General features: G+C 41.7%; 1 protein-coding gene across 1 annotated transcript; it reads right to left on the reverse strand.

Annotated features, from left to right (window-relative positions):
• Positions 1-12,458: 12,458 nt before the first annotated feature.
• Positions 12,459-19,050, reverse strand: LOC112123177 (olfactory receptor 13G1-like). Its single transcript, XM_024221847.2, has 2 exons — positions 18,142-19,050; positions 12,459-12,545 (listed from the first exon to the last, which is right to left on the reverse strand). Exons 1-2 carry the CDS (start codon positions 19,048-19,050, stop codon positions 12,459-12,461), a joined length of 996 nt encoding a protein of 331 aa, XP_024077615.2.
• Positions 19,051-20,211: the final 1,161 nt, after the last annotated feature.

Here is a 20,211-nt window from a genome sequence, read left to right on the forward strand (position 1 = left end):
TTCTTTCTTTCTTTCTTTCTTTCTTTCTTTCTTTCTTTCTTTCTTTCCAAGTCCCCTGACTGTCCCTGGGTCTTACTGGCTCTTTGGCTTATTGATTGCACTTGTAGTTGTCACCGTCGATCTATAGGAAAAGATAGTGTATCATCTGTAATAAGGGTTGCAATAAATTGGGGTTCCCTTCACAGTTATATTGAATAAATACAGCAGCATTTTCTTTATCATTACTTTACAAAGAATCCATGCTTGTCCTATACATTGCCATGGAGTCATGGGAACTTTGTCTAGCTTCAACTTCCAGCCGCTGGATTATGTTAGACCATTCTCTGCCATAATGAAGACCACATTATGTAATATTTTCCCCATGTAGGTACTTATAGACTATAGTCATGTCACTTTTTAACCTTCTCTTTGTTAAGCTAAAGAGATTGAACTTCTTGAGTTTATCCCTACAAGGCATCATCTCTTATCCTTTCGTTATTCTTGTAGCTCTTTTCTGAACGTTCTCCAATTTATCAGACTCCTAGGGTTACCTCGGGAGCTGGTGGAATCTCCATCCTTAGAGGTTTTTAAGGGCTCAACAAAGCCCTGGCTGGGATGATTTCGTTGGGGTTGGTCCTGCTTTGAGCAGGGGTTTGGACTAGATGACCTCTTGAGGTCTCTGCCAACCCTAACCTTCTATGATTCTATCCTTCTTGAATTTCGGGCATCAGATCTGGACACAGTATTCCAGAAGCAGTTACACCAGTGCAAAATACAGATGTAAAATAACTTCTCTACGCCTGCTTGAGATTCCCCTATTTATGCATCCAAGGATCACATTAGCACTTTTGATCACACCATCACACTGGGAGCTCATGTTCAGCTGATAATCCACCACCATCCCCAAATCTTTTTCAGAGTCACTGCATCCCAGGTTAGAGTCCCCCATCCTGTATGTATATGGCTGGCATTCTTTCTTCCTAGATGTATACATTTATATTTAGCCATATTCAAATGCTTTGTTCACTCCTAGTCTACCAAGAGATCAAGATCACTCTGTATCAGTGACATGTCCTCTTCATTATTTACCACTTCCCCAAATTTTGTGGTATCTGCAAATCAGTGATGATTTCATGTTTTCTTTTAGGTCATTAATAAAAATGTTAAATAACTTAGGGCCAACAAATGATTCCCATGGGACTCTTCAAGAAGCATACCCATTTGATAAATGATTCCCCATTTACAATTATATTTTGAGACTTAGCAGTGAGACAGCTTTTATTCCATTTAATGTGTGGCATATTAAATTTATATCTTTCAAGTTTTTTAATCAAATATCAAGTTGAATCAAATAAAATGCCTTACAGAAGTCTATTACATCAATACCTTTATGAAACTTATACACAAAATAATATTATGTTAGTTTGAAAGGATTTGTTTTCCATGAACCCATGTTGATAGGCCTTAATTTTATTAGCATTTCTTTCTAATCGAGTCCCATATCATGTGTTACATTATCTTACTCATGATCAATGTTGGACTGAAGCCTATAATTAAATTGGTTGTCCCATTTTCCCTTTTTAAATAATGACACAAGATTGGCTTTATTCCTGTCTTCTGGAAATTCCCCAACTTTCCAACACTCATTGACAGCCAGGGTAAATAGACTTGCAAGCTCTTCAGAGAGATCTTTTAAAACTGTTCCATGGAAGTGGGCTGGACCTACTGATTTAAAAATATCTAACTTTAGTTGCTGCTGTTTAACATCCTCCTGAGATACTAGAGGAATGGAAAGATTGTTATCATTATTATATAATGACATTAAATCATCTTTTGTTTTCCCCCCCAAATACAGCACAGAAATATTTTTGAACTCTTCTTCCTTTCCTGTTTTATTATTAATTCTACAATCTTAATCTAATGGACCAATGCCTTTGTCAAGAATTTTTTTTTTTTTGCTAATATACTATAAAAACTCCTCCTTATTGTTAGAATATAGGTATTCAGGCCTGCCTGTAAAGCCTATACTTTAAGAACTTAGGTGTATTTTTATCACTTAGCAAATTACAGGGGTATAAAAACAAAGGATCAAAATCACAGTCTGCCTGTGTATGGGCCTTCTCTCACTAGGATAGTCTGAGGCCTTATTCTTAGGTTAAGGCAGCTGGCTAAGCAGCAAGGGCAGCCATAAACTGGGAAGCGTAGAGTCACATCCCAAACCAGTCACACTGAAATAAGGTAGTATTGGGCTGTTAGGAAGACAATCCTGTCCTGATAGTGTCCTTCACCATCAGATAAAGAAACAGATCTTAAGATGGTTAAAGAAAACTTAGTTTGATAGGATCCTGTCTGGCAAGAAATCACTTATCAATGGTTGTGGTTGTGAAAACCTCATTTCTGTATTGTTTTAATAAAATCATAATATCAGGGTTGGAAGGGACCTCAGGAGGTCATTTAGTCCAACCCCCTGCTCAAAGCAGGACCAATCCCCAGAAAGATTTTTACCCCAGATCCCTAAATGGCCCCCTCAAGGATTGAGCTCACAATCCTGGGTTTAGCAGGCCAATGCTCAAACCACTGAGCTATCCCTCTGGGGAACAGACTCTATCGGCGTATAGAGATAAGCCCAACTGGTGTGAAGGGCTTCGGAATATGCTTGCTTGGAAACTAACCCAATAAACAGTGCATTGTCTGCACTTCAGACTTCTGGTCTTTTGCTGCTTGCTGTCTGCATGACAAGAACCAGGGAAGTGGGAGGGTTGAGGGAAAGCCCTCTAACACTTATAATCTCTTAACGCTCCTGGGCATAGATTTCTCCTTGTGTCTCTTTGCTTCCCTTATCAATTTTCTGCAATTCCTAGCATCTATGAATTACCATGAAATTCTTCTTTCTTCCATTTGTTGTGTGTGTGAGTCTCTATGTCTCTGTTTGTAATTTTATGTAGCTGAAGATGGTATTGCATCTCAGCCACATAGGCTAGTGTGGGAGTTTTAGCTTGACTGGCCCATTACAGAGACAGGGTCTAGCTATTAATTTTCCAATCATTTTGGGGTGTTGGGATGCAAGAATTATGGCTCAGGCTTGTGACGTTATATGGTTAAAATATGACCATGTATATCATTTTTGCTACCACTGTTACATAAGTGCAACAAATCTTGTGCAAAGTATGTCATATAAAGTGCCAATGGAAAAGTTATGATTTGCTATGATTATGCTGATGGTATATATCATTTCTGTATCTGAAGTTATGAATGTTTACTATATACCTGTATTTCAAATGTGTCTGGATCTGTAAAAAGCAACAAAGAGTCCTGTGGCACCTTATAGACTGACAGATGTATTGGAGCATAAGCTTTCGTGGGTGAATACCCACTTGTCTGACAAAGTGGGTATTCACCCACAAAAGCTTATGCTCCAATACATGTTAGTCTATAAGGTGCCACTGGACTCTTTGTTGCTTACCTACAAGATAGTTACTTTACATCCAGTCTGGCCAGCACATTGTCAATGGCCCATTGAAGGACACTTAGCTTGCACAAAAGACCATAGAAGAAGCCCATCCCCACCTGATGTGCCTTCCTGAGGACGGTTTAGTCAGAATAGGGGTAATGGCTCCTGCTATGAGTCTTCGAAGCATGCAAGGGCATTAAATTTGCTCATATGACCCTAGACTCCATCTTGTATCTGTACTTTTCCACAAACTAAGACTGAGAGATTTCCATTAACATGGGAGAAAGAATAAAAGGCCCTGCAAGCATCTCCATTTTGCCTCTTTCCTGCTCTGATCTCTGGACTATGGATTTACACTAAAAGGAGCATCTCAACTCATGGCCCGAGGACCTTCCAATCTTTTGGAAGTTACCAGACACTATTCAAGCCAGCAGTTTATTCCATCACTGCTTCAAACCTGATACAAGAATTCTGCCATGGTTGTATGTATTTGATTCCTTTGACCATTTTAACTCTCTCCTTTATCTTTTCTCTTATAAATAAGCTTTTTGATGTTAGATAATAATGGATTGGCAACAGCTTGATTATTGGGTAAGATTTGAATTGTATATTGACCTGGCTATGTGCCTGATCTCTTGGGATAGAAGACCCCTTTGTTTGATTAAATTGGCTTTAAATAACCACTTATCATTAAATCTAGTGGCTGGGTGGTGGAAGACTGCATTTCTGACTCCCTGTTAACCAGTGTGGTGAGACAGTAAAGTTTTGTTATATCTTATGGAAGAATAACCACCAGTTTGGGGGTGGGTCTTCCCCATTTCTCAGCAGTATGTCCAGAATCTGATATTATCAGAAGCGATCCACTGAGGCACGGTGACAAGGCCCATCTCTGGTCTGTAGCCACATGTTAATTCCATTTTCCATGAAGTTAATGTGAACTTCTCGTGACCATGAGTAAGAAGGTGGCAAACAAAGGATTTATCAAAGTTCTTCACTTAGGGCAAATTCCAGCCCCTCCCTCTGCCGAGACCCAGCACAAGGCCTACAAATAACATACAACTGAGATTATCAAAGGGAGTTATGCACCGAAATCTCATTGACTTTGAAGCAAACGGGATGTGAGACGCTCGTCTAGTCTTAGAAGATTCTCACCGCTGGATAGCGATTCTCACCACTGGATTCCAGCTGGATGGTGAATTAAGGATTCTTATTGTAAAACACCAGAATTTTGACAGGAAAAATCCTCTTCAATATTTTCCCCTCAGGAAACTTTGGTTTTCCCACACAATGTGAGGAATTTTGAAAATAGAGTAAAACCATTTCAAACATTTTTTTTCTATTTTCCAACTTTTGGCAGTAGGAAAATAGTAACAAAGTGTTGAAAATGCTACTTTACAAGAGAAAGTAACACTTCCATTTTTAAAAGTAACACTGCCCCCAACAACAACTGAGTTCTTGAATATCCAGAAAAATGAGAGTATTCCTCACATTGTCTTTGCATATGGCTACACTACAAGCATTACAGCGGCACATCTCTGGTGCTTCAGCTATTCCGCTAAAGTGCCATAGTGTAGACACTTCCTACATCAACAAAAGGGGGTTTTCTGTCACTGGTAGTAAATCTACCCCTGCAAGAGATGATAGCTAGCTTGAGAGAAGAATTCTTCTGTTGACCTATTGATGGCTTCACCAGGCTTTAGGTCAGCTTAACTACCTCTCTCAGCCCTTGTTTAAACTACAACACTTTTGTTGGGAAAAGGCAGCTCTTGTCAACAAAACAGGGGAGGTGCACACACTATAATCTTCCTTTTGCTGACAAAATTATCCTGTTTTACCAAATAAATAAAACCACCTTGACGAGAGTCATAGAGCTTTTTGTAGCAAACTTTTATTGACAAAGGGTCAGTGTATAACCCACTCTTGTTTTGTCACTGTAAATGGCCTCCAGGATGTGTCCCACAATGCCCATCCTGACTGCTCTGGTCAGCAGTTTGAACTCTGCTGCCCTGCAGCAAAGTAAACAATCATCAGCCCCATCCCCTTTAAAGGCCCAGGAATTTTTGACATTCCACTTCCTGTTTGCTCGGTGTGGAGAGCTCACATCGCATCTTCCCAGCTGACTATTGTGGCTCCATGTGGCAAATGCTCTCCCACATGGACCACTGTGGAGTTTTGGATCTGCTGAGAATATGGGGAGAGGAGGCCGTCCAGTCCCAGCTCCATTCCAACTGTAGGAACTTTGATACCTACGGGCAGATTTCTTGTGGGTTGTGTGAAAAGGACTATAAATGGGACATGGTGCAGTGTAAAGGGAAAATAAAGGCGCTCAGGCAGGCATACCAGAAGGCAAGGGTCGCTCTGGTGCTGCGCCCAAGAGCTGCTACTTCTATAAACAGCTGGATACCATCCTTGGCGGTGACCCCACATCCATTGCCAAGAGCCCTGTGGACACTTTGGCAGGGCAGGAGGCAGAGGACATTGGGCCTAATCCTGAGGACAAAATCTTGGATGAGGAGGTGGAGTTGGAGGACATTGTGGCGCATACAGCAGGGTCATCTAGTGGCACAGCAAGTCAGAAACTCTTCTGCACTCCGGAGGGGTCTAGCCAGTACCAGCAGTCCATTTCTGGCATGCATAATACAGGAGAGGAGAGTCCTGGTGAGTGATCTTTTTTGGTTGAAGCTGCTTGGTTATAGGAGATAGAGCTGTGATTTGTTCTGTGTATTCTAGAAGTGGATGAAGGGATGGAAATGTACAGGACTAACTGTGTTTGAGGGTGCTCCACATTCCACTGTTCATCCAAGCAGTGCAGCGGAACAGTGTGTTCATGTACACTGAGATTTCGTGGGAAATCTCCAGAGAGATGTCAAGGAAACTTTCCTGGAGGTACTCACCAATCCTCTACTGAAGGTTCCTTGGCAGAGGTACTGTGTTCCTTTCCCCATTGGAAATGGAAGAAATGGAAAGGTAGGACAGAAAGGAGAGTGAAGAGCCCATTCTGAAGTCCCATGAGTGGATGATAAAAGTCATGAAATAGCAAACTGAAATGTTGAAGTCCCTAATCACGCTGGTCAGAACAGATGCATGTTCAACCTCACACCCTGTAACTGATACAGAACTGTTTTCCAGTCCCTCTCCAAACTCCTCCCACACATTCCTTGCAACTTCCAAGAACATCTCAGTGTCGCGTTCACTACACCCCTTTGGACAGCTTCCAAAATGATAGCTGGACTTATGCACAGCTCTGAGATCTTACACTGCCCTTTGCTGATAAAAGGCTGGGTCCTTTATTGGCCCACAGCTGGGCAGAAATTACAGTATTAGTGCCAGTAAAAACCCGAACTCAGTTTTTCTTCAGTGCAAAGCTATTTATTTGAAAGCATCACAGACAGTCAGCAAGAAGGTTATACAATGCTACTTCCTAATAAGCCTCAATTCCCAAAGCATAAACCCTCAGTAACTATGTTGGCCCTACACAGTATCCTGATTGGCAAACAAAGCAGGAAGAGCTACCCAGTCCTAGATGAAGGCTGCTGTTTCTTCTCTTCCTCTCAATATTTTGGTCTGTTAAGTGTCCCCCGGAGCATGGTGTTGGCTACTCTTAAACCCTTGGGCTCAAAGTCCCCAAAAATCCCTCAGAGCAGGGTGCTGGCTACCCTGGGTCCTTTATCTTATGGCATCACAGGCCTCTTCAGAGGTTAATTGGGGTGACAGCTGAGCATATGATACTTATGCCCCCTTTCTTGAAGGAGTCACATGTCCCCAAAATATGCCACATTGGCATTACATAACTTGTTTTTCTGATTAATATTTTTTTTGGAAGGGACAACATGGACAGACTGAAGGCCAGCTGACATTTAATCTCTCATCAATCATCCACTCATCAGTCAATCACCTTTTGGGGTCAGCTCTTGTGGTTGTGTGGTTTTACAGGGTTAGTTGACCCAGGTCAGTCAGTCAAAGTTCACCATCTATGGGTTTTCTGCATGATTTGTTTGGAGAACATGACTGACCATGACCAAAATCCTTCCACATCAGCACAAACACACACAGAGCCCCTGGTTAAACATCCAAAGTGAATAGTGTCAGTGTTCAAGTGCAATGGCAGCACTTTCAGTAAATTTCCATATAGCCTGTCTGATGCCCTGCTCCCAGAATCCTCCAGCAAGTCTAGAATTACCAAACTTTACCAGACTCATGTCACCCAGAGTAATTCATAATAATTGAACACTATCCCAACAACTGATATGTCCCTTTCCACCAAGTCTTTTGTGTGTGTTAATTGGTGTTTAATAAATAAAAACTCTCTGAAAGATAACTAATCTTTATTTGTGTCCATCACATACTGATTGCTGCTGGTAGTAAAACATACATGCAGTTTAATCATTTGCTTGCTACAAATCCTGCTTATGAATCATCACAAGTTTTAGGCAAAATAAGAAGAGAAATTAATGAAGCATGGCAGATTGCTGTATAGAAATACACATTACAGGTGCTCATTATCAAAATGTTGACTCAAAGTCTCCCTGATTCAAATTGCCCCCTGTTCTGCTCCTCTAATAGCCCTGGTATCAGCAGCCAGGCAATCTGCTCAGTGCTCCACCCCAGGAGAAACTTTTCATACTTAACCTCACAAAGATTATGGACTGTGAAGAAGGCTGCTATGACCTTGAGAATGTTTTCCACATTTAGATCTAACCTGTCATAAAGACAGCACCAGCGCGCTTTTAATCTGCCAAATGTACATTCCACGGTCATTCTGTACCTACTCAGCCTATTGTTAAAGTGTTCCTTGCTGCTTCCAGGTTTCCCGTGTAAGGCTTCATGAGCCATGGGAGTGAGGGGTATGCTGGGTGTCCCAGGATCATTAGGGCATTTCAACATCGCTCACTAAATTCTTCTGGTCTGAAAAGAAAGTACCTGCTTTCAGCTTTCTGTATATGCCAGTGTTCCAGAAGATGCCTGCATCATGCACCTTCCTGGAGCACCCCACGTTGATGTCAGTGAAATGCCCACGGTGATGTACAAGTGCCTGCAATACCACAGAGAAGTACTCCATTCTATTGATGTCCTCCATTGCAAGATGGTCCGTGGCAAAAATTGGAATATTCATTCCATCTATCACCGTGCCACAGTTAGGGAATCCAATTTCTGCGAAGCCATCCACTATTTCACACACATTGCAAAAAGTCATGGTCCTCTGTAGCAGAATGCGATCAATGGGCCTGCATATTTACACAGCCCCCACAGTCGACTTCCTGACTCCAAACTGATTTGTGACCAACCAGTAGCATTCTGGAGTTGCCAGCTTCCACACTGCAATGGCCACATGCTTCTCCACTGAGAGGGCTGCTCTCATTTTCGTGTCCTTGTGCTGCAGGGCTGGGATGAGCTTTGAACATAGTTCCAGGAAGGTGGTTTTCCGCATCCAAAAATTCAGCAGCCACTCCTCATAATCCCAGACTTGCATAACGATGCAATCCCACCACTCAGTATTTGTTTCCCGAGTCCAAAAGTGATGGTCCACCATGTGCAGCTGCTCCTTGAATGCTAAAAATAATCTAGTGTTGTTTCTTTCCATGGCACACAGCAGGTCAGGCAATTCAGAGTCCTGTTCTGATTGTGAGCTTGTGATGTACTGCATGACTACCCGTGATTTGTTAATAATAGTTACTACAACAGTAGAGAGCAGTGCGGGATCCATCCTTTCACACAGAGATGCAGGCACAGAGAAAACAGGGAGCACTGAAAAATGCCACCAAAACCTGGTTGGAAGACTATGGAATGCTGGGACAGAAAATAGTGCATCATGGGATGTTGAGATCGCACCCATGATGCACTGCCATGCACTTTGCCTTTCCACAAGTCCTAGCTGTAGAAGGTGGTGAGCAGCATATGGGATAGCTACCCACAATGCACTGCTCTCAGTGTCGATGCTAGAGCACCAAGTGTGGACACACTCTGCTGACACAGGTAGCGTATTGTGAATATGCACTAATTATGGTGCTTTTTGATCATCAGAATAACTTTTGTCGACAAAACTCTATAGTGTAGACATGGCCTCAGGGCAGTGAAATTTTCCCACCTCTGAGTGTTGTCACTAGGTCAATCTAAGTTTTAGGTCTAGACCAGACCTTTGTTTCCCAAGTGCAAAGAGTTTGAAAATAGTAAGAAAGGGAGGGAAAGTGAGGGATGCCTAGGGGAGAGGGAGACTTTCATTTTTTAAAGTAACTAGAGCTCTTCAAGAATTTTCAGTAGAAAGTATTTTAAAAAACTGAAAAACAAAAAATACAGTTTCTGCAAAATCAAAGTTTTCCACATAAAATTGCCAAAAAGTTATTTCTTTCTAGAAATCTGAAACATAATATTTTTTTCTGAGTTGAGATGGCCTGAATCAAAATGTTTCAATATGTTAAACTGAATAGAATCTTTTAATTTTGAGTAGAGAGAATCGAAAAACTTGCCCAAGAACACCCAGCAGGCTAGTGGCAGGGCTTGGAATAAAAGGCCAGAGGTGCTGAATCACAGTCTAGTGAAGTATTAATTAAGGATTTCATGGCAACAATTTCACTCTTTCCCTTTACCTTTATAGATCTTTTATATGGAAAACCTGTGTTCGTAGGGCACCTGAGATGGTATTAAAGAAGATCTTGGCTGTTGTTTTTGGGAAGGAAAGAGAAAACATTAGTTTCAATGGTCTTAAGTTGTTGTTATTGTTGGAAACTCATCCTGAAACAAAACAAACACACATAAACACACATCAAAAGACAGATAAAAAAACAGCATGTCAAGGCTGCTTCCCCACTCTGAACTTTAGGGTACAAATGTGGGGGCCTGCATGAAAACTTCTAAGCTTAACTACCAGCTTAGATCTGGTCCACTGCCACCATTCCCAAAGCTAATTCCCTTCCCTGGGAAGCCTTGAGAAACTCTTCACCAATTCCCTGGTGAATACAGATCCAAACCCCTTGGATCTTAAAACAAGGAGAAATTAACCATCCCCCCTCCTTCCTCCCACCAACTCCTGGTGGATCAAGATCCAACCCCCTTGGATCTAAAAACAAGGAAAAATCAATCAGGTTCTTTAAAAAAAAGGCTTTTAATTAAAGAAAAAGGTAAAAATCATCTCTGTAAAATCAGGATGGGAAATAACTTTACAGGGTAATCAAACTTAAAGAGCTCAGAGGACCCCACTCTAGCCTTAGGTTCAAAGTACAGCAAACAGAGATAAACACTCTAGTAAAAGGTACATTTACAAGTTGAGAAAACAAAGGAAAACTAACACACCTTGCCTGGCTGTTTACTTACAAGTTTGAAATATGAGAGACTTGTTCAGAAAGATGTGGAGAGCCTGGATTGATGTCTGGTCCCTCTTAGTCCCAAGAGCGAACAACCCCCAAAACAAAGAGCACAAACAAAAGCCTACCCCCCCCCAAGATTTGAAAGTATCTTGTCCCCTTATTAGTCCTTTGGGTCAGGTGTCAGCCAGGTTACCTGAGCTTCTTAACCCTTTACAGGTAAAAGGATTTTGGAGTCTCTGGCCAGGAGGGATTTTATAGTACTGTACACAGGAGAGCTGTTACCCCTTCCCTTTATAGTTATGACACAGCAAGAAAAGAAAAGTCAGCTGCCACCTTTTGGTCTGATCAGCCACTCTGAGATCAGTCAAATTTGTGCCAGGGCCAGGCTGCTTAAGAGGTTGCTTTTAGCTGACATTCTGGTCACAGGACTACAGCACCGTCGCAAAGGTTGGGTCTGTTATGGGGGCTAAGTCAGACTCTTCCTAGACAAGTCATAAATGGAAAGAGGCAAGAAAGAGAAGAAACAAAGCAGGGGAGGAAAATGAGACATGGGGGAGGGGATGACAGCAGTACTCCTAGGCTCATATTCTTGGTGTTGTTTGGGATTTAGCCAAAGCCAATGGAGCGGGGGTGATATAATTTGTTTTCTTCTGTCTGGCCAGTTTTGGGCAGGATGCCTTTCAGGATATGGGCAAAATTTTGAAAGGTGTCATGGTGGATCGAGGGACTCAGGAGTTGGTGGAGATGGCTGCCATGATGGTAACATTCTCTCCTTCCAGTCCCCTCTGATCACATTGAGTGACCCCCAGATAAATAATATTCCAGAAGGTGCGGCAGCCTCCTCCCATCAACATTCAGCAATAATTTTGGTGATTTCAACTGGAAACATTTCCATCCATTTTTAGACTCTTTCAAGCTCATTTCCCGGACAAGCAGTAAATTTACCAGGAGCGTTGGAGACCACTTAGTACAATTCCTTTCACATAAACAAGCCAGTTTGTTCCAGTTTGGCTGAATTTCATAAACATTTTTTTTTAAACAGGAAGAGTTTAACTTTTGTTCCTTGCAAAATGTATAGTACAGGAAATACAACAAGACCTTGGTCATTGATTTGAGTTACGGTAATTTATGCCACTGGAAATCTAGTCCTTCTAACAAAGTTTTCCCGTTATTTGGTGGATTCTCCCTCAATGGCAATTTTAAAATCCACATAGGATTTTTTTTAAAGATCTTCTCTAGTTTAAAGAAAAAAATAATTTGGGGGAAGCCATATAACCTATGGCAGGCATGCAGTCAGAGCAGATGACCACAATAGACCTTCTTATGTGAGTGCCCTGACCACTGGCCTATGGGATAGGCTGGTGTTGGACTCCTGTTGAAACTGTTCCACTGTGAATACATATTTTTAAGAAATTCACTACAGCAGAGAGACAGGATCCTAGTTCTACCCCATCCTAAGGGCATGTTCTAACCACTAGGCTCCAAACTCATTCTCATATTTGCTTTCTCTCTCTCTCTCTCCAGCCCAATGACTCTTGAAGTGTTTATCAAAAATGGAACAGATTCCACAGGAGACATTGAAGGAGACCTCTCAACAGACTATCCCTATGCTCATAACACTCACCAGAGTGGTGGCAGATTCCTGGTCACATCCCCTCAGGTAGAGGAAAGATATGAATCACGATCTCCCCCCTCCCAGGGGAGTGCCTTCACCACAGAGCTAAAAGTTATGAGGGAGCGCCTCTCCTCTGGCTTCTTGCAAGAAACACCTCCAAGAGAAGGCCCACAGTGGAGAATCTCAAGCAGAGGTAGATGTCTCCCTCTAGTCTGGGTTCAGGTGCCAAAGACCCAAGAGGGCGGGGCTTAGCACAACACCCTCTCTTTGTTATTTCCCATTGGTGAGCTTAGATGGGGTGCCACCTAGCCTGCTGCCTTTTGTGGATCCCATTGTTAGGCATTTATCTCCCCACTCATTGTATAGGGCACCTGAGTGCCTGACTCAGGCTTTGTGCAGCTCAGTGATTTTCTAGGTGCCCATAAGTTAGGGATGATGATGCTCAGTGTTACAACACCTAAGTCCCTTTGTGAATCTAGCCCTTAGTGTAAATGGGAATCAGGAGCGTTAATCTAGAATTCCCTACCCCTTTATACCACTAGTATCATTTCACCATCCACTTTGCTTTCCTTATTTCATTCTCTTCTCACTTCCAGTAGTTTGTATCTGAAATAACTTCAAAGCAATCAATGGAGCCAATTCTCCAACATCTTTTATCTCGTGTTGGCGACCACATCTGAGCTGCTCTGGTTTGAAGCTGCTGTAGGTGAGAGGAGAATCATGGTAACTTTGCACTAAATTAAATGGTTACGCACAATGTAAGTCATCAGTGATTCATACTCATTGAACGATGAGGAAGTTAGTTTCCAAATTGTCCATCCATTATCATATCTGTGCTCATGCTAACCCTGGTAACATCTGCATGAAACATTGCCCGGCCCTTAGCTACTCTAATTCAGCATAGCTCTGTTGTGGAAAAATTCACCCACACATCATTTTTGAATCAAAGACTCAGCCTGAGGCCTGTTTATTGAATACACACCAACGCGTTGGGGGTAGCAGTTATGGAACTGCTCCCCCGAAGCAAAGCATACAGGAGCTTTTAAAGCTTAAAACCACAAACAAATTACACATACTTGAGTAATAATTACCTTATTTGGAATACATTGCAGAATCAATACTGATCAAGAGTTAGGGTCTTTCTGGTACTTTCCAGCACCCTTTTGCAACCTTGCCTTGTATGGGTGTAGTTGAGTTAGAGTCTTCTTGGTACTTTCCAGTACTCTGTTGCAACCTTGCAATCTTGCCTGTTATGGGGTGCAATTACACAACTGTACTTTCCATGGGGTACAATTACAATGGGGGTAGTTACACAAGTGGTGTAGGGGAAGACATGAGTTACATTTATTATTGGTTCACCCTTATAGGTTAATTTATTGCTTCACACAACTGATTATTATATTTCAAAAGCAGTACACACATATTGCAAATTATTCTTGTTTCAGGGGCTTTCCATTGCCTCCCCTCTGCCACCCCTTTTGTGTCTTAACCTCTTTTCTCCCTTGACCACCGCTGTCAGGGAGCACAACCTTTAGCTTAGCTCAGGCTTTGGGTCTGTTAGCTGCAAAGCAGGCCTAGATCAAGCAAGCAAAAGCCTAAACCATTAGGGCCAGCTCAGTTTTCTTCCACAGCTCCAGTGAAATCAATGGAGTTATGAGATTTGCACCAGTTAAGGATCATGCTCATTTGGGAGTGGTCAATCTGGGAATGTCCAGTGAGTCAGTGGTTGGAGACTCCAGGGGGATTCTTGGAGGGCTCCAGGCCTGGGGTGTGCCTCTTGCAAACCTGCAGAGGAACAGTGGAGCCTGTATAGGCAAAGAGGGGAAGGTTTGTGTCACCTCTGGATGGTGGAGTCAGGGAGCTACACTCACCAGGCACTGACAAGGCTTTCTCGTACTAAGGGTGGTGGGGGTGGGGTAGCGAGGTGCCTGATAACCTGGAATATCCTCAGGGAGAGTCACAGCCTTATAGCAGGTGAGTCAGAAGAACTGTATCTTCTCCTGCTTCATGAATTGCTCCAGGGCTAAAGCACCCAGATGCTTTGAGTGGACAGCAGTATGTACGCCCCTAGGTGCCTATGGGACTTTTTTTTTGCAAAAACATAGGTGCTGAGAGAGTTTGGGGGCCCATCAATTTTCAGCAGCAGTTGAGTGGGTTTTTTTTTTTTTGAATACCCGTGATGCCTTATTCTGTGATTTAGGCACTCAAAGTGTCAGTTAGGTGCCTAAATCCCTTTGTGAATACACCTTAAGGTTATTTTATATCAGTCCAGTCATATAAAGGCACCTCACCATGAGTCTAAGGGCTTGCCTTCACGTGCAGTGCTACAGTGGTGCAGCTTCACCCTTCTCCTGTCAATGTAGGTAATCCATCTCCCCAAGAGGTGTTAGCTATGTTGATGGGAGAAGCTCTCCCATCCACACAGTGCTGTCTACACCGGCAGTTATCTTGGTATAACTATGTTGCTCATGGTTGTGGATTTTTATAGGTCTGTACTGTAGACATGGCCTAAATAGAACTTACTCCAATTTTAAAGCCCCTTTCCACTGCTAGAGTCAGTAAATTTCTGTCAGTGTCAATGAGAATGAGTCTCAATAGATCCATTTAGCAGAGTGGTAGATTCATAGATTCACACATTATAACGCTAGAAAGGACCTTTGTGATAATCTAATCTCACCTTCTGAATAACAAAGGCCAGAGGCCTTCCCTGAATTAACTTTTGTTTGAATTGCAGAAGATCTTTTAGAAGAAATCATCCAATTAGGATTTAAAAATTGCCCATTAGGGAGAATCCAGGGTAAATTGACATAAAATAGAGCATTAGATCCATGTTGGTGTAAATTGGCATAGCTCCATAGACAGGTCCTGTTGGTCAGAGGCATGTATGGTAAGATTTTCAAGGATTGTCATGCAAAGAAGCCCAGAGAGTCAAGAAATGGGTGGAAATGTTCACAACTGAAATCACCTAAATGATGGGTGAATGTTGAATGCCAAACCTTCTGGAATATCAAGTATCTGGGGGGTGACTGCATGGGATCAGAGGGTGATGGGTGGACTGGAAAGAGAGAGCTTTACCATTCTGGTTGCCCACTCCACCAAATGCTGAGATACTAGATCTACCATGACACCATTACACCTACTGTGTCTAGATTCTGAAAGGTGTTCTGTCAAAACTGGCCAGACAGAGGGAATCAACTGACATCACCCACACACCCTCCACTGGTTCACCTACATCCCAAATAACACTGGGAATACAAGCTGTGGGTTCCTGCTGTCACCTCCTCCCACAACTCTCATTTTCCTTCCCTGCTTTGTGTTATGGTTCCCTCCAATGCCTTTTCCACTCCTTAACTCAGAACAATTCATCCAGTTCTGGGAGAACACTTCAACCAGTTATCTGGGATCCAGAAACTCAGTTCCACTCCAGCTCATCACTCAAGTTGCTTTATCATGCATGTAATAGCTCTATGCCCATGGTAGCCAGGACCAGATACGGGGGTTTAGGTACAGGAAGATATCGCAAATCCTATTCATGCCACACACTACAAAGTTTATATACATCTTTGCCAGCTATTAAGGTATATACTTCTTGAATCTACTTCAATGACACATCCTAGAGATCATGTAAGGACCAATAGCTTTTGTTTACACCTTATCTACAGTTCAATGTTATCTGTTCAGGGTATTCCCACTGACATCAACTTGCTCAAAAACACTGTTTCCTTGACAATAACCACTCCTCCCCCATAAATGGAGGATTTCCATATAAAACACTCTATATGGCTAGAAGGAAAGTGAATCACGGTAATTGTTGACATGATATCCTTACTTAATACTTTATTTATTAAAAAATACCAGAGCTGGTTTTTTGTATGTTTCTTTTTCTAGCACTTTAATAAAAGTTCAAAAAGTTATTAAAGATGGAGGTTCTAAGATAAGTCAGCGGCAATAACTGGACATGAAACCCCTGACCTCAGTGAATGATTTATTGTGAACATAAGAACATAAGAACGGCCATATTGGGTCAGACCAAAGGTCCATCAAGCCCAGTATCCTGTCCTCTGACAGTGGCCAATGGCAGGTGCCCCAAAAGGAATGAACAGACAGGTTATCATCAAGTGATCCATGCTCTGTCACCCAATCCCAGCTTCTGGCAAACAGAGGCTAGGGACAATATTCCTGCCCATCCTGGCTAATAGCCATTGATGAACCTATCTTCCATGATTCTATCTAGCTCCCTTTTGAACCCCCTTATAGTATTGGCCTTCACAACACCCTCTGGCAAGCAGTTCCAGAGATTGACAGTGCGTTGCGTGAAAAAATACTTTCTTGTGTTTCTTTTAAATCTGCTACCTGTTAATTTCATTCAGTGCCCCCTTGTTCTTGTATTATGAGAAGGAGTAAATAACACTTCCTTATTTACTTCCTCTATATCAATCATAATTTTATAGACCTCTATCATATCTCCCCTTAGTTGCCTCTTTTCCAAGCTGAAAAATCCCAGTTTTATTAATCTCTCCTCATACTGTTCTATACCCCTAATCATTTGTGATGCCCTTTTCTGAACCTTTTCCAATTCCAATATATCTTTTTTGAGATGGGGAGACCATATCTGCATGCAGTATTTAAGGTGTGGGCATACAATGTATTTATATAGAGGCAATATGATATTTTCTGTCTTATTATCTGTCCCTTTCTTGATGATTCCCAATATTCTGTTCGCTTTTTTGACTGCCGCTGCACATTGAGTGGATGTTTTCAGAGAACTATCCACTCAATTGCGCTAACAGAAAACAACAGTTTCATTTATATGTAGTTGGGATTGAGACATTCTCTTATCAACAAAAGAGACCTTTGGAAAAACCCAAATTTCTCCTGCTGAAAGTGTATTTTTACAGTTATATAAAAATGTACCTTAACAAAAATAGTTCTATTATAATATCTGACCCAATGCCACGACACATGACAATGACAGCTCCAGATCTTAACAGATATATTTTTGACATGTTTGTGGTTTTAATGTCTCAAAATAAATTAGAAAACAGAGAAAATAAATGGTAATTTTAATCATAATTACTAATTTAGGATGAAATATAGTATTCTGATTCAATGAGACTGCATGCAAAATATTTTTATACACAATGGGCAGACTTTTATAGCTATTTAAGAGCCTAATATGATTTTCAGAAGCATCTGGGCAACTAACACCCAATGAAACCATTGAGTTTTATGTTTTATGAAAATCACACTTGATACCTAAATACCTGGAAAATTCTCATACCAATGAGCCTTGGGACAGCTAGTGTGATTCAACTTAGCTCCACTGATGTTAATGTGGCCCAAAGGCCATCTAGAGTATATCAGGCATTGCCCCACTGCAGTCAATGCAACTCCTTCCCAGCGGATGTAAATCATTCTCATTCCACTGAAGTGAATGGACCATAGTACAAATGTATGTCTATTGAAGTCCATAGTTATGCAACAGGTTTCAGAGGGGTAGCCGTGTCAGTCTGTATCAGCAAAAACAATGAGGAGTCCTTGTGGCACCTTCGAAACTAACAGATTTATTTGGACATAAGCTTTCGTGGGCTAAAACCCACTTATTCAGATGCATGGAGTGAAAAATACAGTAAGCAGTATATATATACAGCACATGAATATATATATACTGTATATATATACTGTTAGTTATGCAACAGTTTACACTGCCTGTGGACCTGTCCTAGAAAGGACAAGACATATGAGAATCATGTTCACTCTTGTAAAAATTACATTTTCATGGCAAAAGGAGAGATTTTCCTGAAGGCCATTTTGATGTCCCTATTGCGCAGACTGTAGATCAGAGGGTTCAGAATGGGAGTCACTAGAGTGTACATTATGGCCACCAACTTGTCCTTATCCAGTGAATAACTGGAGGTTGGCCGGATGTAGGTGTAGATGATGGAGGAATAGAACAAGGTGACCACAAGCAAGTGGGAGGAACAGGTGGAGAAGGCTCTCTGCTTCCCTTTGGAGCTCCGGATTTTCAGGATAGTGATGATGATGAAGCTATAGGACACGGTGGTCAGCATGAAGTTTCCCATGGCCAGGAAGATGTCTGCCAAGATCATCATAACTTGGTTGAGGTAGATGGAGCTGCAGGACAGTGCCAGCACAGGTGGGATCTCACAGAAGAAATGCTGGATGAGGTTTGGCCCGCAAAAATCCAAGCGCAGCATGATCAATGTGTTCACCACTGAATTGACAACACCAACAGCCCAGACCCCGATGGCTAAACTGATGCAAATTCTCTTGGTCATGAGGTTGACATAGCGCAAGGGGTGGCAGATGGCTACATACCTGTCATATGACATGATAGTGAGGAGCATAAGCTCTATCCCCCCTGACAAAGTGAAGGCAAAGACCTGGGCCATGCAGCCATCAAAGGAGATGGTTTTCTTCTCCTGCATCAGGTTTTTCATCATCTTGGGCAGAACTGAAGAACTGCACATAATGTCGAGGGTGGCCAAATTGGCAATGAAGAAGTACATGGGGGTGTGGAGAGGTGGGTGTAGGACAATAGCCACAATGATCAGGGAATTGCCCATGACGACAGCTGTATAAAGGCAGAGGAATAGGCCAAAGAACAGCCCCTGATGGTGAGGATGGTCAAAGAGCCCCTGCATGATGAACTCGGTCACCCTGGTGTGATTACTGGGTTCCATTGTTTGAGAGTTCCTTCTGTGGGAACAAAGATTAAAGTTTCTATCTGGTATTTCTTCAGAAACTACAGCATTTTGGCAATTGAAGCATCTAGACAGACCAACAGTGAAATGGAGAGAGTGAGAGAACTTGTGATACTCTTCACATTTCATATAACATATTAACATACTGAGCTATGTTAAAATATGTTAGCACAATAATCTGAGCTACTGAATCTCCATTCTCCCAGCATTTGAGTAAAGAAGGAGAAAAATAACATTCTTGATGTTCTCAGACAGAGGTGCATGAAGTCATTTGGACTGTTTAAATAAACTGCTGGAGAGGGGATTTCACAATATAATCTCAAAATTAATCAAACACCAGTAATCTTATGAATAACCAAGATTCCAGTTTTTAAACTAATTTCACAAAATAGATCTGTTGCAATATAGGAGACCTTCAGTATATATATCATACAGACCATATATACCAGAAAAATAACATAATAATATATAGGAAGTAATATATAGCTATATTTAGGTAGAATCAAGATGCAAAATAGAAGAACTTGCATTCCCTTTAACTGGCCCTAGATTAAATCAGCCGTAGTTGCATTGCAGTCAGCGGGGCTGAATCTCCATTTACTGGAGTTGCACTGGTATAGAACTTGTGTAAATGAGAGGGGAATCGTGCCCTCAAAAAATTCATTTTGAAGATCAGCTACATGGCAATATATACATGTTGTGTCATTCCTAGGAATAGCATTCACATGATATGACAAGTACTCCTTACTGCATTACAGTTAAGTCTCCCTTTACTGTCTTCAGGCTTCTCTCGTCTTATTACTAAACTACTGCTTCTCATGATTTTCCTCTCACTCCTGCTGCAGGAAATCAGTAGTATCTACACTGAAGTCAATGGAGTTACTGACTTGCAAAAATGATGAAAATGAGAAGAGAGTTACAGCCAACAAATCTAACTAATCATGAGTTATATTGAAAAGATTTTTCGTATTTCATAAAAGAGACTTTTTTTTTAAATTGCCACTCTTTGCATCACATTTTAAATTTGATTGCAAACAATAGGTTGTGAATCCTCAACCTCTCTTATCAATAAAAAGCAACAGAGGGTCCTGTAGCACCTTTAAGACTAACAGAAGTATTGGAGCATAAGCTTTCGTGGGT

The sequence above is a fragment of the Terrapene carolina genome, unplaced genomic scaffold, assembly GCF_002925995.2.
Source record: "Terrapene carolina triunguis isolate 2854851 unplaced genomic scaffold, T_m_triunguis-2.0 Scaffold119, whole genome shotgun sequence".
NCBI lineage: Eukaryota > Metazoa > Chordata > Testudines > Emydidae > Terrapene > Terrapene triunguis.

Bases quoted from the DNA above. Each gene is read 5' to 3' on its own strand.
- LOC112123177 (XM_024221847.2), bottom strand. From the start codon at position 19,050: ATGGAACCCAGTAATCACACCAGGGTGACCGAGTTCATCATGCAGGGG. The intron at 12,546-18,141 runs ATCTCTCCTTTT...CTAGAGGGAGAC, and splicing joins TCAAAATGGCCTTCAGGAAA to ATCTACCTCTGCTTGAGATT.